Source organism: Hypanus sabinus, chromosome 2 (genome assembly GCF_030144855.1).
Source record: "Hypanus sabinus isolate sHypSab1 chromosome 2, sHypSab1.hap1, whole genome shotgun sequence".
Taxonomy (NCBI): Eukaryota; Metazoa; Chordata; class Chondrichthyes; order Myliobatiformes; family Dasyatidae; genus Hypanus; species Hypanus sabinus.
The window spans coordinates 30,500,768-30,528,398 of NC_082707.1; the positions used below are offsets into that span (position 1 = coordinate 30,500,768).

At 44.5% G+C, this 27,631-nt stretch overlaps 1 protein-coding gene across 1 annotated transcript in view; it reads right to left on the reverse strand.

The window, feature by feature from the left end:
- Positions 1-2,969: 2,969 nt before the first annotated feature.
- The window catches only part of LOC132404512 (transmembrane protein 255B), a 100,141-nt gene continuing 75,479 nt past the window's right edge, over positions 2,970-27,631 (reverse strand). Inside the window, exons 6-9 of the mRNA XM_059988664.1 lie at positions 18,573-18,658; positions 8,137-8,296; positions 5,691-5,840; positions 2,970-3,326 (exon numbers count right to left, since the gene is read on the reverse strand). Of these exons, the coding sequence (XP_059844647.1) occupies positions 3,207-3,326; positions 5,691-5,840; positions 8,137-8,296; positions 18,573-18,658 (516 nt within the window). The 3' untranslated portion in view covers positions 2,970-3,206. The remainder of the gene's footprint in view (positions 3,327-5,690; positions 5,841-8,136; positions 8,297-18,572; positions 18,659-27,631) is intronic.

A 27,631-nucleotide genomic window follows, 5' to 3' on the forward strand; every position in this document is an offset into this window, starting at 1 on the left:
CTTTCCCTGATGACCTTAGTCAACTATATGAAATTTTCCAATACAGTAGCACTGATGCTATTTTCCTTTGAAATTCCATTGCATTTAATTACATAAACTTACATTCCCTAAAATGTATCAACTTATATTTTTGGGATTAAATTCTATTAATAATTCCTCTGCCCATCTGACCAACTTTGTAAGTACCATTCAGTAGCTGAAGACTACCCTCCATAATCTCAGAAACACCAATGATTCTTGTGTTACTTGCAAACTTGTTATTCTTATTTACTATATTCACATCCAAATTGTTAATGGAGATTACAGATAGTAAGAATCTTAATGTTCTTCCACTGGCCACAGGCTTCCAATTGCAAAAACAACTCTTGACCATCACCTCTGCCTCCTATTGGCACCATGTATGGACTAAGTCTATGTGGCAGTCTGTACTCAAAGTCCTGCCAATGAGCAAGTGCTCACAGCACGCTGGAGCTATGAATGCCACTTGTCAGAGAGATCAAGGGCGCTTCTCAGAACATCGGTAATTGATTGACCATATGCTGTGTTTAATTACTCCTGCTCCAGGCAATTTTCTGAATTGAGGTAAGTGAGCCCCCCCCCCCCCCACCCCTCATTTTACAGGAGCACTATCGACAGTGTCCTGATAAGCTGTATCTCCATCTGGTATGGGAGTAGCAGAGCCTCGGGCCAGCAGTCCTTACAAAGGACTGTGAGAAGAGCGAAGAGGATCACAGCGGTGTCAATACTATCCATCGGAGACATTTATCAGGAGTGCTGCATATTCAGGGCCTTTAATATTATCAAGGATCCCACCCACCCATCCATCATCCTCTTTGACTTTCTACCATCAGGCAGGAGACTACGATGCATAAAGCCAAGAATGGTTAGAATGTGAAGCAGCTTCTTCCCTCAGGCCATTAGGCTTCTGAAATCCCTGCTGTGTGTCAAATTTGAAGTGCCACTGCTTAATCTGTTCTGTACCTTACAATATTTAATTTATACACTTCACTTTGTTTACTTATGCATAATTCATTTTGTAGTTTTTATCCTTACTTTCCCAGTTATAGTGAGTTACTGGGCTTCACACCCTGGTCTGGAGAAACATTGTCTCATTTGATGGTATATGTGTATACAGTTAAATGAAAATAAACTTGACCTGCCTTGAGGTTGGTAGAGCAGAGCTTGGTTTGAAGTGCCTGGTTCTGCTGTACTTCTACAGTCTGAATGTCATCACGTTCTTTGCTTTAAAGAGAATTGGTAATGTCACCAAAGACTCCTGCGGATCTCTGTGGATGTACAACGGAGAGCATCCCTGGTGGCCGCATCACCACCTGGCACACAGCCTCCAATGCACAGGATTGCAAGAGGGTGCAGGGGGCTGAAGACTCAGCCAGCTCCATTTTGGACGCAGCCCCACCCACTAAGGAGGACCTCTCCAAGAGACGGGGCCTCAAAGCAGCAACATCCATCACGCACTATCTGGGACATTCCTTCTCATTACAACCGTTGGAGAGCCTGAAGACCCACAACGCAAGAACAGCATCTCCCCTTGGCACTTGAACACTATTTTGTTGTTTCTTTTTTTACACTATTTACTTATTTTGTAACTTATAGCATTTTTTATGTCATGGCACTGTACTGCTGCCACATAACAAATTTTGTGGCGTAAGTCTATGATAATAAACCTGATTTTGATTTGTTGCAGTATCAGTGTTCTTTATATCACAAGGAATGAACTGAATTGGCTGAAAACTGAATTCTGTAATGACAGAGACTTGGGAACGCAAAATGGATCATCCACTTAGCACGTCTCAGCCGGCCAATGGTGTAGTGGCATCCGCACCGGACTGTGAGGTGGGTGGTTTTGGGTTCGAATCCGGCCGACTCATTACATGTTTTCCAGCTGTGTTGGGTTGAGTGTCGTGCTGGCAACTCGGCCTCGTAAATAAACAGACAGACGCTAAAGAAACGGGAAGGTTGCCGCCCAATGCGCCTCAAGCAACAACTACCTGGCAGGCCTGGCTGAAGGTGGGTTCCTTCAGTATTCACAGAGTTGACTCTGCTGCCACTGAGAAGGGAAATGTTCTTGAAGACTCCTCCGTCTGTTAGCCATTACGCTGTCCGTTGATAACTGGGCACGGCAGGACTGCAGATGTGAACCCTTGGCTGTGCAAACACTGGACTACGAAGGCACAGGAAAGGGTTTAGAGTTTAGGGAGACCGTTTATTGCTCTGGAGTAAGATGGCTGAACGAGCAGCTAACAAAGTGGGACAAAGGAAGCAGGAGGTTTACAAGAGAAAGCAGTTAAATGAATATAAAGTCTTACAAGGTTCTGGGACAGTTTGCGGAATTACAAGAGAAAGCAGTTAAATGAATATAAAGTCTTACAAGGTTCGGGGACAGTTTGCGGTTATGGGTTTTTGAAGAAGGGAGGGGGGAAAACGGATTGGAATTTTGAAATCACTGGTGCATTGGAAGTCAATCAATGGTTACCTGCTTGGTTCCATGGGATGAATTTCGATGAAGAGTATCAGAGTTATGAGTGAGCTCGTCTACGGTGGGGGAAGGTGGGAAACTGACCACAAAACCTTCCAAATAAACTGGAATGAATAGTCCTGAAATTCCTAATCAATGCAAGTCAGTACACATTGAATGATATACGTCTTTTATAAACTGAAGGTGCACTGTCCTGTGCAGTGCACTGTTCCTTATGGACAGAAAGGCAAAGTAATATCATTATAAGCAGGACTAACTGGGAGCTTTACTTCATTCTACTACATGGCAAATTCAGCTATAATGTTGGATACTTTCTTTATGTAAATTCTATTGTAGCTAATATAAGAAAATCTACAAATTGTATGATATAAATATATATATATATATATATATATATATATATATATATAGCTGTTTAACAAAGTGATATCAACTCATATCACACTATGACAAATATCTCAAGGGACAGATATCGATTTTGTACAATGTTGTAAATATGTGATAGAAAGTCCAACACTCAGATTATCTCACACTGAAGGAAAAGGGGATAAAAATAAAGTAAGCCATTTTCTCTATCAGCCACTGAATACAACTGTACAAAAACACGGATAAGCTCTTGAAGTCTGACGGGTTTGGGTTGCAGATGGGTATACCAAACATGTAGTGACGGGGTAGTCTGGTCTTTACACAGAGTCGGAGATCCCACTGACTAATCCGGCAGAAAATCATACAACGGAGCAAAAGGAGGAGGATTGGTGTCCTTCCTTACGTTGTTAAAATCACAGCTAGGCAGCGGTGCAGGCATTGACATGTATTGAGCAGGGGGTCCCTGAGGAAAGAAAGATCATTATCACTTCAAGTGGACATTTTTATTTCATAGCGTGTACTAATTGTGAAAAGGGTGTACACTACAGTTACTTCTCTAATTGCATCTACATCCACCAGAAGCCGTCACAACTGCAGTTACACTGACAATAAAAAGATGTGGAACTGCTTGTCATTTCTTTAATTATTTTCCCCTGAAGAGACCCATGTTGCTCTCCTGCATTGAAGATATCTAAAATGCTGGATGAAGTAACGAAGAGGAGCCTCCATCTAATTTAACCTTTGTGATTACTTACAAGCTTTCAGCTCAAGTGATGTAGAATTTAACAATAATGCACTAAATTAGTAAAACGTTTAGTGACAAAGTAATATCAGTCGATTACCAAAGACAAGTCCTAAACATTCGAACCAGCAGTTCAAATAAAAAAATCTGCCTGTTCTACGCTGCTTGTTTACACACACACACACACACACACACTTTTCAGCAGTTTCTCTACTCCATTTTACTATTTTACTAACATCCTACATAAAGACTAACTGACTAATTGGGATGGTTACAGAGAAAAGTACAGCACAGAAACAGGCCCTTCAGCCCATTTAGTCCATGCTGAACCATTTAAACTGCCTGGTCCCATTGACCTGCTCCTGAACCATAGTCCTCCATACCCCTACCATCCATGTACTTATCCAAACTTCTCTTAAACGTTGAAATTGAGCTCACATGCGCAACTTGTGCCGGCAGCTCACTTCACACTCCCACCACCCTTTGAGTGAAGAAGTTACCCCTCATGTTCCCCTTAAACTTTGCACCTTTCATCCTTAACCCATGACCTCTAGTTGTAGTCTCAACTGCTCTTTGAATGGTAAAATTAAAAGTAGACTTGTCTGTGGTATTAGCAACCTGCAGGTTGAGGAGCTTCTGTGGGGGTAAAGGAACAGTTGGCATTTCAACTGAGGTATAGACAGCAGCTATTCTTTGTTAGGAGTTTGATAAGATGTTGTATGTCACGAAAGACTCTCCAGATTTCTACAGATGTGCCGTGGAGACCATTCTAACAGGTTGCATTCACCGTCTGGTATGGAGGGGCCACTGCACAGGATCAGAAAGAGCTGCCACCAGCTCCATCATTGGCACAACCCTCCCCATCTGCATGGACATCTTCAAGTGCGGTGCCCCAAGAAGGCGGCATCCATAATTAAAGCCCCTCACCCCCCAGGACATTCCCTCTTCTCATTGCTACCATCAGGGAGGAGGCACACACTCAGCATTTTAGGAACAACTTCTTCCCCTCTGCCATCAGGTGAACAATGAAGCAACCCACGAGCCCTTAACAATCTTGGCTCTTTTTTCACTATTTACAGGGGATATTTCTTTTTGTAATTTAGTATATTTTATGTTTTGTACTCTACTGCTGCCACAAAACAACACATTTCATGTCCTGCATCAATGATAAACACAATTGGATTCTGACAGGTTTCAATACAAAGCGTCAACAATTTCTTTCTCCCCACAGACACTGCTCGACTTGCTCAGATCATCCAGTGGATTATTTATTGCCCCAGATTCCAATATCTGCAGTCTTTTCTGTTCCAAAATCTATGGCATTGCAGGTTTGGTCTCGATAAGGGATGGTGTCTCGTGAGGAAAAGTTAGGGCTTTTCTCTTTGGAGTGAAGGAGGATGACAGGGTACTTGACAGGGGTGATGATACAAAGCATCGATAGTGTGGACAGCCAGCACTTCTCTGCCAGAGTGGCGGTGACTAATATGAGTGAGCATAAGTTTAAGGTGATTGGAGGAAAGTATAAGGGGGGCATATCAGAGATGCTTTTATCAACACAGAGAATGGTGGGTGTGTGAAATGCTTTGCCAGTTGTGGCGATAGATCAGATACATTGGAGACATTTAAGAGACTCTTAGATAGGTACATGAATAAAAGAAAAATGGAGGGCTACGTGAGAAGGAAGTGTTAGATTGATCTAGGAATAGATTAAAGGATGGCACAACACTACGGGCCGAAGGGTTTGTGCTGAACTGTATTGTTCTATGTTCTAACTTGGCGAAAGTCATATTTTGTACCTAACATTAAAAATTCAGGGAAATAATCTTCTTAAACTGATGCTAAGAAAAGAAATCGTAGTCACCGACCATTTCCAGACAATGTAATGCCTCTAGCAGCTAAAGGAATCTAAGAAGAACTTTGGCAGAAAAAAACAAAACAACATATTTTTATCTTTTTTATGTTTTTGTTATATTTGTACTGACCGAAATAAATTAATTTCATTCATTCATCTTTTTGTAGATTGCTGTCAGGATACATTGGAAAAGTCCACACCTTTCTAAATGCCCAGAATAAAGAGGCAAGTACCTGATGCATTGTGCCTGCTGCATGTTCGTGTAGCAGGAGCGGTGCAGATGGAGATAGTATGGGCTGGGATTCCCGCTGCTCCTTAGACTTGTATCTGGAATTCTGAATGTGGAAGAGCTGAAAACTAACCTCAGGTCCAATGAGAGACTCCTGTAAAAGAACAGGCAGATTATTTTGCAAGACTAAAGTAGCTGTTAGCAGTGGCATCAATACCAGGCTTTGAGGCGAATGGTCCTGAGTTTGAATCTGGCCAGCTCCGTGCCATGCTGAGCATCGTGTTAGCAACTTGGCCTCACAAGAAACAGTCAAGTGCTATGGGAACCACAAAAATGCCACCCGAGGCGCCACAAGGCACGAAAAGGAACAACAACAAATAACTGTGGCGAGTTTATTCATGGCTGAAAATTAGAAATACAACAAATAAGTTCATAGTACATGCTGCCATTATATTTCAAATGGGGCATTAGATAAAGGAAACAAAAAAAAAGGTTTGATGACTTCAACATCACTGTTCTTTCTAACCTGTGTGGGTGCGCAGCAACTGAAACGCTCCCAAGCACATAGCTGTGCAGATTGAATTTTCTTTTATATAATGCTAATATAATTTTGACAGAGGCAGAATTGAACTCGGGTCACTGACACTGCAATAGTGTTAAGCCAACTGCTGCATTAACTGTGTTATACTGTATGCCCCACTGCGTCAGCAGCTGTGGCATAAACATTCTGCTTGAATGTTAATGCCTTGACTATCAGTGTTCCAGTGATATCCAGCAGCTTATTCAAATGATTTGGCTACTTTTCTTTGAAAATAGGATCATAAATCACTGAAATAGACCCTCAGCTCACAAGAAAAAGTCTCAGCCTGAGTCTCAGCTGTTCACTTCTTTCCATGGATGCTGCCTGACCTGCTGAGCTCCTCCAGCACTTTGCGTGATTTGCTTCAGATCGCCAGCATCTGTACTTTCTCTTCTGCCTAAGCTCATGTTGACCATTGACCAACCTTTGACACTGAACCAACACAATTTGCATTTTAGTCCCTCACCCTCCCAGCAATTCCCCTCTCAGATGTTACCACACACCTATGCACTTACTGTAGATTTGCAGTGGCCAAATAACCTACCCAGCTGCTTTTCTTTGGCATTTTGGAGCATCCGCAGGAAGCCCATGCAGTGTCAGGAAGATCAATACAGAGAGCTGTAAACAAAACCTCAACTGACTGTGCCACAGTGATAAGGTGCTAATGAAATTCGGATGGCATATATCTAGAATGGAGTCTGCCTACAGCATAACAGATGAATTATTACCGATATTTGAAAACGCAATAGGCAAGATAAGGTATTGAAGAATGAAGAGCCACCCAGCTATTCCAATCTTCTTGAAGCCAATTACTCCTGAAACATTTAAAAGCCAATTTTGCAAGAACTGGCTGAAAAAAAAATTAATGGAAAATACGAAGTCTGGATTTGCATTGTACTGACAGCATGGTTACAATAGAAACAGACTGAACATATATGAAGGAGACATCCTCAATGAAGAGAGAAGCATCGTTATCACTTCTGGCTAAATACCTTTCAGCTTGGATGAAAAGACATTTAATCATTAGCTACTTTTCTCTCTCCATGAGCTTTCTGAGCATACCTAATGTTTTTTTCATCTTTATTGCTGCATTGTATCCTTCAGGATCAATAAAGTATGTGTGTCTGTCTGTCTGTCTGTCTGTATCTTGGAAATTACAGATTGGATAGGAAGGGGGAGTGCAGCTGATTGATTCATATAAGGTATTGGAGAACCAGCTCCAGGAGGTGTTAATAAAATTTGGTCAAATGCTAAGAAGCAATTTGAATAGAAAAGAACACAGAACAGCACACCACAGAAATGGCCCTTTGGCCCATAACGTCTGTGCTGACCATGATGCCAAACTAACCTAATCCCATCTGCTTGCACATAACCTGTATCCACACCCCCCCCCCATCCTCTGACAGCTCTCATGCCAATCTAAGTACCCTTTAAACCTCTTGTATCCGCTTCCACCACCTCGCTGACAGTATGTTCCAGGCATCTGTGTATGAAAAAAAAATTGGCTTAAGTCTACTCACCTTAACTCTACGCCCTCTGGTACTTGAGTATCGACCCTGAGAAAAAAGACCCTGATAATTGCCCCTGTCCCTCATAATTGTATAAACTTCTGTCAGGGCGCCCCTGCGACGTTTCAGAGAAAACAGTCCAAGATTGTCCATCCTCTCCTTATAGCTAGTGAGTACTTTGAGAAGAAAGATATTCTACTTGATTAAGAATTTTTCTTCAAATATACTTCGAGTATTAAAGCACAGTAAAATACTTCAAGGCACTCATCCTATAAGTGTTTTCTCCACAACTCACTGCAGCTGCAATGAAAAGTTACCCTGATCAAGACTGAAAAATGCTTGGCAATTTTACATCCTCTTACCATGTTTTTGAAGCTGCCAAGGATGGCAGTGGTGATAATTCCCAAAAGGAAGGCAGAAACATTCAGCGCCGTGACGAGCCAGATCATAATATAAAGCACTTGTACCTCCTGGCAACTCTTCACTCCAATAAATTCAAAGTAATTGTTCAGGTAATCACCACTACAGAAAGAAAAGTAATTAGATGCTGAATAATGTCCTAACAAATATGGGCTGATTCTAATCTCTCGAGTACGTGGCTATGCAAGTCATAACAGCCTGCTCTGGGGAAAATTCCCTGACTTAATCTTGAAGGAGCAGTTAGTGTGGATAAGAGAAGGCTTATAATAGAGTAAATATTAGTGGAAGTTGGAGGATTGGGAAGATTTTAAAAACCAATAGAAGACAACTAAAAAAAGCTGTAAGGAGGGAAAAGACAAAATATCAAGGTAAGCTAACCTATGATATCACAGAGGATACCAGAAGGATTTTCAGATACATAATAAAGAGTAAAAGAAAGGAGAGAGAGTGGATATTAGATCACTGGAAAATGTTGCTGGAGAGGTAGTAATGAGAACAAGGAAATGGTGGATGAACTGAGTAAGTATTTTGCATCACTCTTCGCTGTGGAAAACTATGGTGGAAGTTCAAGAATGTCAGAGGGCAGAAGTGAGTGCAGTTGCGATTACTTGGGAGAAGGTGTTTGGGAAGCTGAGTAATCTGCAGATAGATAAGTCCAGATTGACTACACACCAGTATTCTGAAAGAGGTGGCTGAAGAGATCGTGGAGGCATCAGTAATGATCTTTCAAGAACCACTAGATTCTGGCATGGTTCTGGAAGACTGGAAAATTGCAAATGTCACTCCACTCTTCAAGAAGGGAGGGAGGCAGAAGAAAGGGAAGTATAGGCTAGTTGGTTTGACCTAAGTGGTTAAGAAGATGTTTAGGTCGATAGTTAAGGATGAGATTTTGGGGTGCTTGGAGGCACATGATAAAATAGGCTGTCAGCATGGTTTCCTTAAAGGACAATCTTACCTGACAAATCTGCTGGAATTCTTTGAATAAATAACAAGTAGGATAGATAAAAGAGATAATCAGTGAGTGTTGTTTACTTGGACTTTCAGAAGGCCTTTGACAAGGTGTTGTGCTTGAGGCTGCTTAACAAGATAACAGCCTTGGTATTACAGGAAAAACTCATGGATACAGCATTGTCTGATTGGCAAGGGACAAAGAGTGGGGATAAAGGGGGCCTTTTCTGGTTAGCTATCGGCAACTAGTGGTGTTCCACAGACGTCAGTGCTGGGATTACTTCTTTTTACATTGCATGTCAATGACTTGGATGATGGAATTGAAGGCTTTGTGACTAAGTCTGCAGACGACTCAAAGATAGGTGGAGGGGCAGGTAGTATTGAGGAAGCAGGAAGGCTGAAGAAGGGCTTTGACAGATTAGGAGAGTGGGCAAAGATGTGGCAGGTGCAATACAATGTCAGGAAGTGTATGGTTATGCACTTTGGTGAAAGAAATAGAAGCATAGACTATTTTATAAGTAAGGAGAAAATTCAAAAATCTGAAGTGCAAAGGGACTTGGGACCACTTTACAGGATTCCCTAAACATTAATTTGCAGGTTGAGTCTGATGAGGAAGGCAAATGCAATGTTATCATTAACTTCAAAAGGAATAGAATATAAGAACAAGGGTGGAAAGCTGAGGTTTTATAAGGCACTGATACTCCTCACTTGGAGTACTGTGGGCAGTTTTGGGCCCCTTATCTAAGAAAGAATGTGCTAACATTGGAGAGGGTTGAAAGCAGGTTTCCAAGATGATTCTGTGAATGAAAGGTTTGTCATATGAGAAGGCTTTGATGGTTTTGGGCCTGTACTCACTGGAATTCAGAAGAATGAAAGGGGGAGGGGCAGAAATCTCATTGAAACCCATTGAATGTTGAAAGGCCTAGATAGAGTGGAAGTGAAGAGAATCTTTCCTGTAGTGGGGGAGTCTAGGACCAAAGGGCACAACCTCAGAATAGAGGGACATCCATTTAAAATGGAGATGAGAGGAATTTCTTTAGCCAGAGGCAGATGAATGTGTAGAATTTGTTGCCACAGGGGGCTGCAGAGGCCAGGTCATTGGGTGTACAAAGGGCATGAAAGGTTACGAGGAGAAAGTAGGAGAATGGGGTTGAGAGGGAAATGGATCAGCTATGATCAAATGGCAGAGCAGACAAGATGGGCCAAATAGCCTAATTCTGCTCCTATGTCTTATGGTCTTATCAGCCGTCCTCCAATCATCTGGCATCTCACCTGTGGCTAAGGACTTTTTAAATATCTCTCTAAGGCAACCTCTAATTTCTGCTAAATTCTGCATTAGCCTATCACAGGGCCTGAAGGAATAGCTTGTTAGCCCTTGGGATTTGTTCATCTTAATATCTCCCCTATCCCTTTAGGCCCCAGGCATATATGACCACTATAATCTTCATGATTTTATATACCTCTGTAAGGTCTCCCCTCAACCTCCTATGGTCCAGGGAATAAAGTCTTTGTTTTCGCAACCTCTCCTTATACCTCAGGCTCCCAAGCCGAGGCAACATAAATTGTTTCTGTATTCTTTCAAGTTTAATAACATCTCTCCTTTAACTGGATGACCAAAACAGTGCACAATACCCCAAGTGCAACCTCACCATGGCCTCTTATATTATTGATGATTTTTTAATGTTCCTTGGAGGTCATCTATACTTAAAAATGGATTTTGTTTTCAAGTTAGGCCATCAAACATTGAAAATGGATCTTATTTACAAATTAGACCATCAAATATTGGAAAATCCTGTACATTGGAGCTGGTGGAGTGTTAAGCTCTTATTGGGCTTTGGAGGGGATGGTTGCACACATCTGGAGAGATGAGAAATGCTGATATTGTTCTTCTTGGAGAGGGGAGGTATTAGAGGAAATACTAAAGAGGTGTTGAAAACTATGAGTGGTTTGATGGAGAAGATGAGGAGAAACTGCTTTCAGCAGTAAGATCTAGTAAAAAGAGAGTCGTAGAGATAGACATCACAGAAATAGGCCCATCAGCCCTTTCAGTTTGCACTGATCATCAGCCACCCACTTACTCCAACCTACATAATTACCTTTATTATTCTCCCCACTTTCACCCTGAACCCACTTCTTTAAATATCTCAAACCCTTTAATTGGCTTTCCTTCTTTGAAAAACCTTGATACCTGAGCAATTTTTCTGCCACCTGCCCCAGCGGTTCAGTATTAAACTATGTTGGGATGTTTTAAAAGATTTAAGGGAAGCGTGGACAGGTACATGGATGGAAAGGATATGGAGAGCTGTGGTCCACGTGCAGGTCGATGGGACTAGGCAGACTGGGCTGGGATGGACTAGATGGGCCAAATGGATTGTTTCTGTGTCATAGTGTTCTTTGAACCTAAAGCTATTAGTTAATGGCGTTGCTCTAACATTTGTCTTAACTACAAACAAAAGCAATTTATCTTTGTGTACTGTTCTTGTTCTCATTCTCGCATTCTTGTGTTTTTCGGATTTGAATCTGTTTTTGCCAGCATGATGACACTTCTGGCTTATGGACATACACATATTACATAAGAATTGGATTTTATCTTTTTCCAAAGCTGTTTTGCACGTAATCAGTATGGCCAGTGGAGAGATCAGAGCCTATGAGCCTACACTAGTTTCCAAAATCCTCGTGGATAATGAGCAATATTGTATTATACAACTGACTGCTGTAAATCAAATCATCACTTTCATTCCAGCTTTCTCAAACCAAAACTAACCTTTTCATTTTGCTACTTGTTAAAAATATGTCCGCAAATTAATATTTCAATCGCAAGAAGACATAATTAAGACCGTAAGATATAGGGGCAGAATTGGGCCATTCAGCCCATCATGTCTGTTCTACCATTCCATCATGGGTAATCTATTACCCCTCTCAACCTGCCTTGCTCCTTTCTCCCATTCTCCTGCCTTTTCCCCATACTTGCTCACAATACTCCAAGTGCAGTCTGACCAATACCTTGACATAATTGTTAATAATATAGAGTTATAAACATGTGTCATTATATTTAAGGAGAAATGCAAAACAAACACCACCATAAAAAGTAAACATTTTGCCATCAGTAAAGCTGCTCATTGTCGTAACGCTTTTTGTAGATATTCAAGGCTGATTGGTTAGTTCAGGAAAATGACTCTGAGGTAAAGGATCAGCCACAACCCTATTGAATGACAGAGCAAGCTGTACTGTAAAGGGTTAATCTTTGAGCCTGCCACAAATCTCACCATAACTGTGGCCTTGAATGTAACAGAACTGGCTGCAGGAGGTTTGATTACTGCTGTGGGTATACACCATGAGAATGTAATGCTGTGGGAACAACCATGGGAAGGAGGAAGTTTATTGATGCAGGGGTGGGACTGGTGAAGAGTGGTGACAGGTGACAATTGGTTCAGACTAAGTGATATGAGCTGGTGTTCTGTGTGGCTCTGCTTTCTGTGGCATTTCATATCAGTGGAAAGGGTCTAGGGTAGTTTTTCTCGGGCTGGTCATCAGCAGTGTGGGGACCACGCATGCCAATATAAAGCTATTAATACTTGCTCTGGTCTGTCCTAATAAACACAGATTTGCAGTTCTAAGTAGATAATTGGTGTTGTGTTCCTCTGTCTGATCGGAGAACCTGCTGTTTTGAGGAACACAAGCACAAGAGTGAGTGCAAAGGACTTACTCCCACTTTTGTTTCATAGGCTTGGTTTCCTGGCAGAAGCTTTTGATCGCCAGTGGCCATAATCAAATACTTGAGATACTGCAGTATGTCATCTCCAACCAACAAACAGTCCATCCTGACGCATTTCAAATCATAGTCGGGGACTTTAACCAGGCTTGTTTGAAGAAAATCTGGCCCAATTACCATCAGCATATAGCCTGCAGCACCCAGGGTCCCAACACACTAGACCACTGCTATATTAGGGTAAGGAATGCCGACTGTTCCATGCCCAGACTGCATTCCGGTAAATCTTCTCCTACCTGAAGACAGGCAGAAGCTAAAGAGCAAGGCTCCAGAGATTAGGGCAACAAAGAGAAAGTCGTGGGAGGCAGAGGAGAGGCTGTGGGATTGCTCTGAGTTGGTGTGCTGGGCCGTGCTAAAGGACTCACCTAGAGATCTGGATAAATACGCCATGGCTGTCACAAGCTTTATCAAAATATTTGTAGACAAATACAGGACACTCAAAGCTGCTGTGCAGGTTGACAGTGTTGTTAATAAAGCAATGGTCAGTTGGCATTCATCAACCGTGGGACTGAGTTCAGCTATAGGGGACCTTGGTCGGACCCCACTTGGAGTACTGTGTTCAGTTCTGGTCACCTCACTACAGGAAGGATGTGGATACTATAGAGAGAGTACAGAGGAGATTTAAAAGGATGTTGTCTGGATTGGGGAGCATGCCTGATGAGAATAGGTTGAGTGAACTTGTCCTTTTCTCCTTGGAGTGACAGAGGATGAGATGTGTCCTGATAGAGGTGTATAATTTGATGAGAGGCATTGATCATGTGGATAGCCAGAGGCTTTTTCCCGGGGCTGAAATGACTAACACGAGGGGGAATAGTTTTAAGGTACTTGCAAGTAGGTACAGAGGGGATGTCAGGGGCAAATTTTTCACAGAGAATGGTGGGTGTGTGGAATGCGCTGCCAGCAAAGATGGTAGTGGCAGAGACAACAGGGTCTTTTAAGAGACTCTTTGAACATGGAGTACACGGAGCTTAGAAAAATAGAGGGCTATGCGGTAGGGAAATTCTGGGCAGTTTCTAGATTCATGGTCAGCATAACACTTTGGGCCGAAGGGCCTTTAATATATTGTAGATTTCCATGTTCTATGGCATCTAAAACTTTGATGAACTTCTATAGTGCAGTTTATTGACTGACTACACCACAGCCTGGTATGGAAACACCAATGTCCTTCAACGGAAAATCCTGCAAAAAATAGCCAATACAACCTAGTCCATCCTCATCATTGATGGAGTAAAGCACTCCTCATCATTGAGCACATCTACACGAAGTGTTGTCACAGGAAAGCAGCATCCATCATCTGGGACTCCCAGCACCCAGGTCATACTCTCTTCTCACTGCTGCCATCAGAAAGGAGGTACAGGAGCCTTAGGACTCACACCAGCAGGTTCAGGAGCAGTTATTACCCCTCAACCATCAGGCTCTTGAACCAGAGGGGATAACTTCACTCAACTTCACATTTAAATGTCCCCACAACCCATGGACTCACTTTCAAGGGCTCTTCATCTCGTTCTCAATGTTTATTTATTATTATTATTCCTTTATTTTGTACTTGCTCGGTTTGTTGTCATTTGCACACTGGTTGAACACCCAAGTTGGTGCAGTCTTTCATTGATTCTATTCTGGTTAATTTTCTATTCTGGATTCATTGAGGATGCCTGCAAAAAATGGATCTCAGCATTGTATACAGTGACATGTGTGCACTTTGATAATAAATTTACTTTGAACTTTGAATGTTTTTGACAATTGAAAAACTAAATACCTAGTTATTAAAAGTATATTTTAAAAACTAAAATGCAAAAACGTTAAAAAATTAAGAACAAAATAAACTCAAGATCTTTGCTTCCATTCAGAAATTGGCCCTGTGCCAGAGCTAACCAAGAGCAAACAGGCTGTTTGAGCAAATTCCAACATTAAAAAACAATGTTTGGACTTCACACAGAATCCTGAAGTTGCTGTTGATTATGCGGGTGACCAAAACATAGAAACATAGCAAACCTACAGCACAATACAGGCCCTTCGCTCCTCAAAGTTGTGCCAATCATGTCCCTACCTAGGCTTACCTATAGCCCTCTATTTTTCTAAGCTTCATGTACCTATCCAAAAGTCTCTTAAAAGACCCTATCGTATCCGCCTCCACCACCATTGCCGGCAGTCCATTCCACCACTCACCACTCTCTGAGTAAAAAACTTACCCTTGACATCTCCTCTGTACCTACCCCCCAGCACCTTAAACCTGTTTCCTCTTCTGACAACCATTTCAGCCCTGGGAAAAAGCCTCTGACTATCCACACGATCAATGCCTCTCATCATCTTACACACCTCTATCAGGTCAACTCTCACCCTCCATCGCTCCAAGGAGAAAACTGTTTTCATTCTGTTTCACTCAACCTGTTTTCATAAGACATGCTCCCCAATCCAGGCAACATCCTTGTAAATCTCCTCTGCACCCTTTCTATGGTTTCCACATCCTTCCTGTAGTGAGGCGATCAGAATTGAGCACAGTACTCCAGGTAGGGTCTGACCAGGGTCCTATATAGTTGCAACATTACCTCTCAGCTCCTAAATTAAATTCCACGATTAATGAAGGCCAATACACAATACGTCTTCTTAACCACAGAGCCAACTTGCACAGCAGCTTTGAGCATCCTATGGACTCGGACCCCAAGATCCCTCTGATCCTCCACACTGCCAAGAGTCTTACCATTAATACCATATTCTGCCATCATATTTGACCTACCAAAATGAACCACTTCACACTTATCTGGGTTGAAATCCATCTGCAACTTCTCAGCCCAGTTTTGCACCCTATCAATGTCCCGCTGTGACCTCTGACAGCCCTCCACACTATCCACAACACCTCCAACCTTTGTGTCATTAGCAAACTTACTTACCCATCCCTCCACTTCCTCATCCAGGTCATTTATAAAAATCACGAAGAGTAAGGGTCCCAGAACAGATCCCTGAGGCACACCACTGGTCACCAATCTCCATGCAGAATATGACCTGTCTAAAACCACTCTTATGTCTTCTGTGGGCAAGTCAGTTCTGGATCCACAAAGCAATGCCCCTTGTATCCCATGCCTCCTTACTTTCTCAATAAGCCTTGCTTGGGGTACCTTGTCAAATACCTTGCTGAAATCTATATACACTACGACTACTGCTCTTCCTTCATCAATGTGTTTAGTCACATCCTCAAAAAATTCTATCAGGCTTGTAAGGCACGAACTGCCCTTGACAAAGCCATGCTGACTATTCCTAATCATATTATGCATCTCCAAATGTTCATAAATCCTGCCTCTCAGGATCTTCTCCATCAGTTTACCAACCACTGAAGTAAGACTCACTGGTCTATAATTTCCTGGGCTATCTCTACTCCCTTTCTTGAATAAAAGGAACAACATCCGCAACCATCCAATCCTCCGGAACCTCTCCCGTCCCCATTGATGATGCAAAGATTATCGGCAGAGGCTCAGCAATCTCCTCCCTCGCCTCCCACAGTAGGCTGAGGTACATCTTATCCGGTCGCGGCGACTTATCCAACTTGATGTTTTCTAAAAGCTCCAGCACATCCTCTTTCTTAATATCTACATGCTCAAGCTTTTCAGTCTGCTGCAAGTCATCACTACAATCACCAAGATCCTTTTCCACAGTGAATACTGAAGCAAAGTATTCATTAAATAGCTTTGCTATTTCCTCCGGTTCCACACACACTTGCCCACTGTCACACTTGATAGGTCCTATTCTTTCACGTCTTATCCTCTTGCTCTTCACATACTTGTAGGATGCCTTGGGGTTTTCCTTAATTCTGCCCGCCAAGGCCTTCTCATGGCCCCATCTGGCTCTCCTAATTTCCTTCTTAAACTCCTTCCTATTAGCCTTATAATCTTCCAGATCTCTAACACTACCTAGCTCTTTGAAGTTTTTGTAAGCTTTTCTTTTCTTCTTGACTAGATTTTTTACAGCCTTTGTACACCATGGTTTCTGTACCCTATCATAACTTCCCTGTCTCATTGGAACGTACCTGAAGTCCACACAAATATCCCCTGAACATTTGCCACATTTCTTCCATACTTTTCCCTGAGAACATCTGTTCCCAATTTAAGCTTCCAATTTCCTGCCTGATAGCCTCATAATTCCCCTTACTCCAATTAAACATTTTTCTAACTTGTCTGTTCCTATCTCTCTCCAATGCTATTGTAAAGGAGATAGAATTATGATCACTATCTCCAAAATGCTCTCCCACTGAGAGATGTTGACACTTGACCAGGTTCATTTCCCAATACCAAATCAAGTACAGTCTCTCTTCTTGTAGTCTTATCTACATACTGTGTCAAGAAACCTTCCTGAACACAACTAACAAACTCCACCCCATCTAAACCCCTTGCTCTATGGAGATGCCAATCGATATTTGGGAAATTAAAATCTCCCATCATGACAACTCTGTTATTATTACACCTTTCCAGGATCTGTTTCCCTATCTGCTCCTCGATATCCCTGTTACTATTGGGCGGCCTATAAAAAACACCCAGTGAAGTTATTGACCCCTTCCTGTTCCTAATCTCCACCCACAGAGACTCCGTAGACAATCCCTCCATGACGCCCACCTTTTCTGCAGCCGTGACACTATCTCTGATCAACAGTGCCACGCTCCCACCTCTTTTGCCTCCCTCCCTGTCCTTCCTGAAACATCTAAAACCCGGTACTTGAAGTAACCATTCCTGTCCCTGAGCCATCCAAGTCTCTGTAATGGCCACCACATCATATCTCCAAGTACTGATCCATGCTTTAAGCTCATCCACTTTGTTCACAACACTCCTTGCATTAAAATAGACATCTCAAACCGTCCATCTGAGCATGTCCCTTCCCTATCACCTGCCTATCCTCCCTCACACACTGTCTACAAGCTTCCTCTATTTGTGAGCCAACTGCCTCTTCCGCAGTCTCTTCAGTTCAGTTCCCACCCCCTAACAATTCTAATAGCTTCAATAGCTTCAGCAAACCTCCCCGCCGGGATATTGCTCCCCCTGGGATTCAAGTGCAACCTGTCCTTTTTGTACAGGTCACGCCTGCCCCAAAAGAGGTCCCAGTGATCCAGAAATCTGAATCCCTGCCCCCTGCTCCAATCCCTCAGCCACACATTTATCCTCCACCTCACTCTATTCCTATATTCACTGTCACGTGGCACAGGCAGTAATCCCGAGATTACTACCTTTGCGGTCCTGCTTCTCAATTTCCTTCCTAACTCCCTGTAGTCTTTTTTCAGGACCTCTTCCCTTTTCCTACCTATGTCATTGGTACCAATATGTACCATGACCTCTGGCTGTGTACAAATTCTCTCCAAATCCCCAAATAAAACAAAAAGCAGTATTGATGTGGCTGATCATCAGCCTATGGGTTCTCATAAAATTCAAATGGTTCACAAAGCTTCTTTAGGGAAGGAAAACTGGTGGCTTCATTTAGTCTTGTGTGCATGACCCATGGAATTATAGTTAAGTTAAATGCCCTCTAAATTGGCCTAAAAGCAAGTTCATAGCATTAAGAAATAATGATACCTAAGTTACAAAAATAGAGTTTCCCATTTCTCCCCTTTTCTGTTTCCCTCCATTACCACTTTGACCGTACAAACACAAAGAATACATATTATATCAAAAGCAGAATACTCACTTGGCACAGTTGTACAAGTCACAGCAGTAGCAAGTGTTACTCCGCACTTTCAGATTGCAAGACTCCGTGAGGCTCTGGCATGGTACCTGTAAACAATAGAAGAAAGAAGTGGTGTAACGCTACTGCCTTGGTTTAGTAGTGGGAACTGAAAATAAATGTTGCTGACAAGCATCATAAAAGTTATACACTTTACACATGGGACTGAAGAATGTTAAACAACATTACTACTGTAGTATTGCCATGTACGGAACTTCAAAAAGTTGGAGTTAGCTATACAGTGGTTCTGTCAATGATCATCTACAATCTGCAATTAGAACATTGAACAGAACAGCATAGGAACAGTATACTTGGCACACCGTTTTGTACCAAACTAATTAAACTAACAAATAACTAATAATCCCTTCAGCCTAGACAATGATCATACCCCTCAATTCTCTGCACACTTATGCGCCTTTCTAAGAGCCTTTTAAAATTCCTCTATCACATTTGCCTCCACCATAACCCTTGGCTACACACTGCACATTTCAGGCACCCACCAGCCTAACAGTAAAAGGAAATTGCACTTATCCCTCTGGTGTTTGACAGTACAAGCTCGGGAATCAATTTGTGCACATGCTCTCAAAAAGGTTCACCAACCCTGCACTAGTGCCTTTCATGGATTTCCTGAAACTGGTTTTGCTGACAGTTAGACGCTACCAGATTCTTGTCTTGAGGCAATATTTTTATCCCGTTTGAAATTAGACTCTGCTCCTTTTGGACAGGTTGCCTTCTTCTGGATGGTTACAGTGGCAAGAGTGGAAAATTGGGTAGGAGGAGGGGGTTGTGACATCGCGATCCAAGCATACCGTCAGCTTCAGCACTTAGTTACACCATTCAGCTTCGGCAGAGGGTTAAAATCAACCCACGAGGCCTCCTTAATATACGTACATAGGGAAGTGAGAGCAAATAAATTACTAACAATAAACCACTTTTGTTGGCTGATATTTCTAAAATGTAATTCCGTCTGTGTAGTTTTGTTTTCACTAACTAAATTCCTCCAACCAACTTCACCTCCCATGGTAGACTTTCCCTTCTCCCCTCCCTTCCTTCTCTAGATCTCATTGTCTCTTTATCTCTAACCGCTTTCAGTTATGGCTAGGCCTTAACACTGTTTATCTGCCTCCACAGATGCTACATGATTTGCAAGGTATTTTCAGCAATTCTGATTTTTCTTCTTCAGGTTTCCGGCATCTGCACTATTTTCCTTTCGATTTTATATAAAATAACGGTCCTGATGAAGGGTCTCAGCCTGAATCATTGACTGTTTATTCCTCTCCATAGATGCTGAATGATCATGCAGTGATTGAAAAGAAATATGCCAAATTAAAGATGCGAGATATGTTGATGATGTTCATTTAATATCTTTTCATTCCAGCAGGGGGTAAGATCACTGTAATACTTAAAATTCAAAGTTCTATAAGCACATATTACATTTAGAAGTAAATTGACATGAAGGGAATCTCAAAATTTTGGTGAAGCATTTCACTGTTGGAGCTCTTCTGCGATTCATAGATCAGTCAAGCCATTCGAGCTGCTTGAAATAACCCGGCCATGTACCAGGGCCAAAGCAAAACATCACATGACTTGGGAAAATGGCATGTGTGGTGAACTACATATACCTGTCTGGACATGCCCCCTGCTGACTGCTCCTGTGGCTCCTCCCACAGACCCCTGTATAAAGGCGATCAAGGCCTGAGCCCGGTCTCTCAGTCTCCAGGATGTAGTATGGTGGTCAACCACTGCTTGTTCCTTCGTCCAGTCAATAAAAGCCAATATCTCGCCTTTACGTCTCAGAGAGAGTTATTGATGGTGCATCAATTTTATTGACTGGAAGTTTTAAAACATGGAAAGCATTTTACATCCGGAAAGATTGGATTTGGACCCCCAAGACCCTGAAGCAGCTCTCGCTTTTGAACTCTGGCTTGCATGCTTCCAATCATACTTGGAGGAGGTTTGTGCAACTGAACCCGCTGTTATGCACTGAATTCTCCTCTTGAGGGTCTCCCCGAAAGTTTACTCACTTATCAGGGGCCTGTCGACCTACGAAGGGGAACTGGATGCCCTCAAAAGACAGTACCTGCGGCCAGTGAACACCATCTACGCAAGACATCGCTTAGCTACCGGACAGCAGCCTGGAGAATCGAGCGCCCAGTTTCTCCGAGCCCTACAGACACTCGTCCGAACTTGTGACTGCAAAACTCTCACGGCGGAACAGCATGCGGAACTCTTGGTACGAGATGCCTTTGTCACAGGAATCAGGTCAGTGTACGTGCGTCAGCGGCTGCTGGAAAATGCCAATCTTACCTTACGCTCGGCGATCGAGACGGCCGACACACTGGAAGCTGCTCTGCACAACGCTGACGCTGTCCAGCTGTGCGATCCCCCGCTGGTTCCATGGACACCTCAGACCCCGCCGCCACCGGTTCCCACGAGCGAATTCACCAATGCCGCTGCCAGTCGTGACTCCACGAACTCCCCAAACCCGACCACAGCTGCAGCCAGTCGGAAGCCCGCGCAGTGTTACTTCTGCAGACTCAAAAAGCACCCCCGAAAATGCTGCCTGGCCCGAGAAGCTACCTGCTCCAGCTGCAGGAAGAAGGGCCATTTCACCAAGGTCTGTAAGTCTAAACCACAAGCGGGGTTGGGCAGCGCTGCGTGTGAGGCATGGTGGCCGCCATCTTGCCTGCCCACCTCATGCAAGACATGGGGGCAGCCATCTTTGTCGGTGCCACCTCGCCCCGCCCCCGACCCACCGGTGCTTACCGGGCACCAAGACGGCAGTTTAACTCTGGCCACTGTAACCCTCGACCAAAGCGCCCCACACCAGCTTGCAATGATGGACATCCTGGTGGAGGGGCACAGGACTAGCTGCCTGTTTGACACGGGCAGCACTAAGAGTTTTATTGACCTGGACACAGTGCAATGCTGCGGACTCGTGACACGGCCGGTAAGCCAAAGGGTCACCTTGGCTTCTGGGTCATATTCCACAGACATCCGGGTGGGTTGTGTAGCAACATTGGTGGTGCAGGGCACAGAATATCGGAACTTTCTGCTACTGGTCATGTCTCAACTGTGCGCACCTGTGCTATTGGGGCTGGACTTACAGAGCCACCTCGAAAGTGTGACTATGGCATATGTCAGGCCCCTCCCACCACTCACTGTCAGGAATCCTCAGTTTTGTGACACCATATACCCCGCTACTGACCACGCACACACACCGACCCACACATCCCACCCAGCACCATGCCGACAGCTGCGCTACTGACACCACTTGCAGCCTCTCCACCCTCAAGATCCCTCCCCCACCGCTGTTCGCCAACCTGACCCCCGACTGTAAATCTGTGGCAACTAAAAGCAGGAGGTACAGCGTGGGGGACAGGGCCGTCATTCAGTCAGAGGTGCAGCGGCTGCTCAGGGAGGGAATCATTGAGCCAAGTACAAGCCCTTGGAGGTCCCAGGTGGTTGTTGTTCGGACCGGGCAGAAAAATAGGATGGTGGTGGACTATAGTCAAACCATCAATAGGTTCACGCAGCTTGACGCGTACCCCCTACTCCGCATCGCGAATATGGTCAACCAGATAGCTCAGTACAAGGTGTACTCGACAATAGATCTGAAATCTGCTTATCACCAGCTCCCCGTCTACCCAGAGGACCGCCCCTACACCGCCTTCGAGGCGGGCGGCAGGCTCTATCACTTCCTGCGCGTCCCCTTCGGTGTCACGAATGGTGTCTCTGTCTTCCAGAGGGAAATGGACCGGATGGTGGACCAGTGCCAACTGAAGGCCACATTTCCCTATCTGGATAACATCACCATCTGTGGTCACGACTGGCCGGATCACAACGCCAACCTCCAACGATTTTTCCAAGTGGCCGAAGCCCTGAACCTTACTTATAACAGGGACAAGTGTGTGTTCAGAACCACCCAACTTGCTATCCTTGGGTATGTCGTGGAAAATGGGGTCATTGGCCCTGATCCCGACTGTATGCGCCCCCTGTTAGAACTCCCTCTTCCCACCACCCTCAGAGCCCTCAGACGGTGCCTGGGCTTCTTTTCCTATTACACCCAATGGGTCCCCCATTACGCAGACAAAGCCCGCCCCCTGGTCAAATCTACCACTTTTCCCCTCTCTGCCGAGGCCTGCGCGGCCTTCAGCTGCATTAAAGGGGATATTGCCAAAGCAACGAAGCATGCGGTGGACAAGACCATTCCCTTCCAAGTAGAGAGTGACGCCTCCGATTTCGCGCTGGCTGTTACCCTCAATCAGGCAGGAAGGTCAGTAGCATTCTTTTCTCGTACCCTTCAAGGCTCTGAAATTCAGCACTCCGCGGTGGAGAAAGAAGCCCAGGCCATAGTGGAAGCTATTAGGCACTGGAGGCACTATCTCGCCGGCAAAAGGTTCACCTTGCTGACCGACCAGCACTCGGTTGCATTCATGTTCAGCAACCAACAGCGGGGTAAAATCAGAAATGATAAAATTCTGCGGTAGAGAATAGAACTCTCCACCGAAAACTATGATATCCTGTACTGGCCTGGCAGACTCAATGAGCCCCCTGATGCCCTATCCCGGGGAGCGTGTGCCAGCCCACAGCTCGACCAGCTATATACCCTCCATGCACATCTTTGCCACCCGGGGGTCACCCGATTTTACCATTTCGTGAAAGCCCGGAACCTGCCGTACTCCCTGGAGGACATCAGGATGATGACCAGGGACTGCCAAGTCTGCGCTGAGTGCAAACCGCACTTCTACCGTCCTGAAACGGCGCAACTTGTCAAGGCCACCCGCCCCTTTGAGCGACTGAGTGTTGACTTTAAGGGCCCCCTTCCCTCCACCGACCGCAATGTCTATTTTCTCAATATTATCGACGAGTACTCACGGTTCCCCTTTGCCATCCCCTGCCCCGACACCACTGCCACGTCCATCATAAAAGCCCTGCGCCAGCTCTTCACTCTGTTCGGATATCCCTGCTATATCCACAGTGATAGAGGGTCCTCCTTTATGAGTGACGAGCTGCACCAGTACCTGCTAGCTAGGGGCATTGCTACTAGTCGGACCATGAGTTATAATCCCCGGGGAAATGGCCAGGTGGAGAGGGAGAATACCACAGCGTGGAAGGCCACACTTTTAGCCCTTAAGTCAAAAGGGTTGCCGGTCTCTCGATGGCAGGAGGTCCTCCCTGAGGCACTCCACTCTATCCGCTCCCTGTTCTGTACATCCACCAATGCCACCCCTCACGAGTGCCTATTCTCTTTTCCCAGGAAGTCTGCCACTGGGACCACCCTACCAGCTTGGCTGACATCCCCAGGGCCAGTGCTGCTCCGGAAACATGTGAGGAGCAATAAATACTCCCCGCAGGTTGAGAGGGTTCACCTACTACATGCGAACCCCCGGTATGTCTACGTGGTCTTATCTGATGGGCGGGAGGACACGGTCTCCGGCTGCGACCTGGCACCCGCAGGAGCAGCAGACCACTACCCCGAACACTCCCCGGTAACTATGAACCCTGTACCCGAGGTGACACCGCGCACACCAAGCCCTACACAGACTCCTCACGACACTCCTATACCGGGTGTCTCGTACGCGTATATACCAGGCGTCTCGCACACGCGTGAGGGATCACTGACGCCTAGTGGGCTGACACCTCCAGTTAGGCCGGAACCAGCACAACCTCTGTCTCCGGTGCAATCACCACTGGCATCTGTGCAATCACAGCCGGTGCTACGTAGATCGTAGCGACAGATCCGACCACCTGATAGACTTAACCTGTAAATATACTTGTAAGAAACTTCGCCACTTGGGGACTCTCTTTTTAAAACAAAGTGGGGGGTGAATGTGGTGAACTACATATACCTGTCTGGACACGCCCCCTGCTGACTGCTCCTGTGGCTCCTAACACAGACCCCGGTATAAAGGCGATCGAGGCCTGAGCCCGGCAGTCTCCAGGATGTAGTATGGTGGTCAACCACTGCTTGTTCCTTCTTCCAGTCAATAAATGCCAATATCTCACCTTTACATCTCAGAGAGAGTTATTGATGGTGCATCAGCATGCCAACCAATGCAAGAGGAGATGGAACAAAACTGAACTGAATTACAGAAATGGAGATGAGTGTGTAGGAACTGGCTGACATGAGTCTAGTGTAAGACAGTGAGACAGAATGGCTTTAAGGGTGAGACATATCATATAAAAGAATTTGGGAGTCTGTTATCTTGTTTGTATACAGTATAAACTGTAAAACATAGAAAAAGTCATACGTAGTTACTTACATGTGATGAGTTTTACACATCCTAGTCGAATGTAAATAATTTGTTTCAGACCTTTTTTTCAAAACATCTGTTTACATCAGTAAAGAATCTTCCAGCACACATTTTTCATAACTTAATGCCATGCTCCAGATGTGGCAATGAAGACTTGTCTCTAACACACAGCAGGAATTTGGCAGGCTGGACTTCCCCAACGTTATAGAACTTGTCTGCTATCTTAAGGATCGATTTATCCAGTTTTCATTGTTGCTTTCAGGGAGATTACGTCTAAAAATCATAAGCTCGTAGGGAAGAAGGGAAAGGAAGCCTATCCCTGCCACTTTCTTCCTTTGTAATATTTGCATGCTTTCTAATTGTGCTTTGTACATGGTGGATACTTCAAGTGCACAATGAAGTCTTGCTTTGCATTTCACGATACTGCAGGTGCAGAATCTGGAGCAACACACCACATGCCGGAGGAACAACAGCTCTGGCAGCATCTATGGAGGAAAACAGACTGTCCAGGTTTCGGGTCAAGACTCTCCATCTGGAGTTCCTCAGCATCTGGCGTGGTACCTACTGCACTGCATTTACTGCCTTTGTTTCTTTGACCAGCTTCCCTGTTATCACTCGTAATCTCTTTCCACATGTCCAGTGTGCTTATCACTTGCTTCCTAAATCCTTGGATAAAGCTTCTCATTCCTTCTTGTTCAACCGTATCCTTGAGCCCCAGATCAACCATTCCCCATGTACTTTCCTAAAGCCACTTCCTTCTGTTATTGCCCGTTAGAAACCTCACCCTTACACTGCTGGCACTCTAAATCTGATGTTCCTTTTACTCTTACACCTCAGCAGCTGCCCGCCTTTCCCGCAAGGTTGATCATCTAGTCCCCAGCAAAACTTCTTTTGAAATCTCAGAACTTGTCAATTTTACGACCTTCCTCTCTAACTTCCATTTTGCTTCCAGATTCATTTGCCCCATTTCTGACTTTCTTTTTCCATTTGTAGCTCTCTTTGCCTCCATCTCAGGAAACTATCCTCTGACATGAATGGTAGCTTCACCGACTCCTATGGCTACTCTGACTACAGCCCTAACCAACATGCCACCTCTTCTGACATTAGTGGGAGAACCAGGGACTGCTGGACATCCCCTTAGAACAGAGATGGGGAGGATTTTATTTTAGCCAGAGGACAGTGAATCTGTGGAATTTGCTGCTACAGACAGCATTGGAGGCTGAGTATATTTAAAGTATACTAAAAGAAGAGGTTGATAGGTACTTAATTAGTAAGGGTGCCAAAGGTGTGGGGAAAAGGCAATAGAATGGGGTTGAGAGGGAAATATAAATCAGCCATGATTGAATGGCAGAACAGACTCAATGGGCCAAATAGCCTAATTCTACTATGACTTGTGGTCTTATGGTCTTACGGAGAATCTGCAAATTAAAAGTATGAACAGTAGATGGTAGCCCTCATCTCCTGAGACTGCCTCTTTATCTCTTTCTGATCCACACATTTTTTATTCTTTCTCATAGGCCACCTATCACCCATTTTCATCACTCTTTCCCTCTCCTGGTTACATCTGCCTACCACCTCACACTTTTCACTCACCTCCATCAGATTTGAGCTGCCCTTCTTCCACTACCCCCCTATATGGTTCCTGTTATCATTTTCCTGACTTATCAGATTCCAGCACGTTTAACCTTGTCTCCCATCATTTCACTCTCTAGTCTCTGCCTTGACCTTCACCTACCTGACTCCATCAGCCCCACTGTATTTCTTTGTACACTTCCACTGAGACCCACCTTCCTCCATGTCCCAACCTGGTTCCTTCTTCCCATCATCCCTCTCTCCACAGCACCAATCACAACCCCTCACCCCTGTATCAGCCCTCCCCCACTCCTCTTTCAACTGGCTACCTTTCATCATCTCTCTCAGTCCAAATGCAGGGTATCAATCCAAAAATCAATAATTCCTCAACTCCGCCACTGCCCCCTGCCCAGATGATGCTCGACCCTCCTAGTTTCTCCACGAGTTTGCTTTTTACTCCAAATTCCAGCAGCCCCTTGGGTATGTTTTTGAAGTCCATTTGTTGCTCCTTTTTTGAATCTGGTCTTCACGCCACCAAATCCAAACTGGGCTTATTTGAGCAGATTTTCCAAATGCTTGTGTTTTGGGGACATTCATTCGTCACTGAGTTGCTCCAGACTGCATAAAATGAACTGCACTGACTGCCAAGCCTGCTCACCACAGTGGCCTCTGATTGAAGAGCAGTGCTAATTCCAGTTTAATCTCTTTACACAATACTGCCTTATCTATCTCTCTTCCGTTTAACACCTTCCTGTCGCCTTAACCCCTTGTGGATCTACCGTGAAATTCAAATTTGGATCAGTACTTCTGCATAGCGATACCGATGTTGATGAAACCAAATTTGGGAGGTGGAGCCACTCTGCCGACTGCACCACAATGCGACAATAAGCTGCCTCTGCGACTTGGCTGTGTAGCAGTTAATGCAATCACTTTACAGCAACAGCCATCAGCAATCGGGGTTCAATTCCCATTGCCGTCTGTAAAGAATTTGGATGCTCTCCCTTGTGTTCGGGACTCCCCCCACATTCCAAAGATGGACGGTTAGGGTTAGTAAGATGTGGGCATGCTACGTTGGCGTTGAAAGCATGGCGACTCTTTCAGGCTGCCCTCCAGCACAATCTTCGCAGACTTGATTTGACCCGCTGACTCATTTCACTGTGTCAATAGTTCGATGTCTCTGATCCAACAGTACAG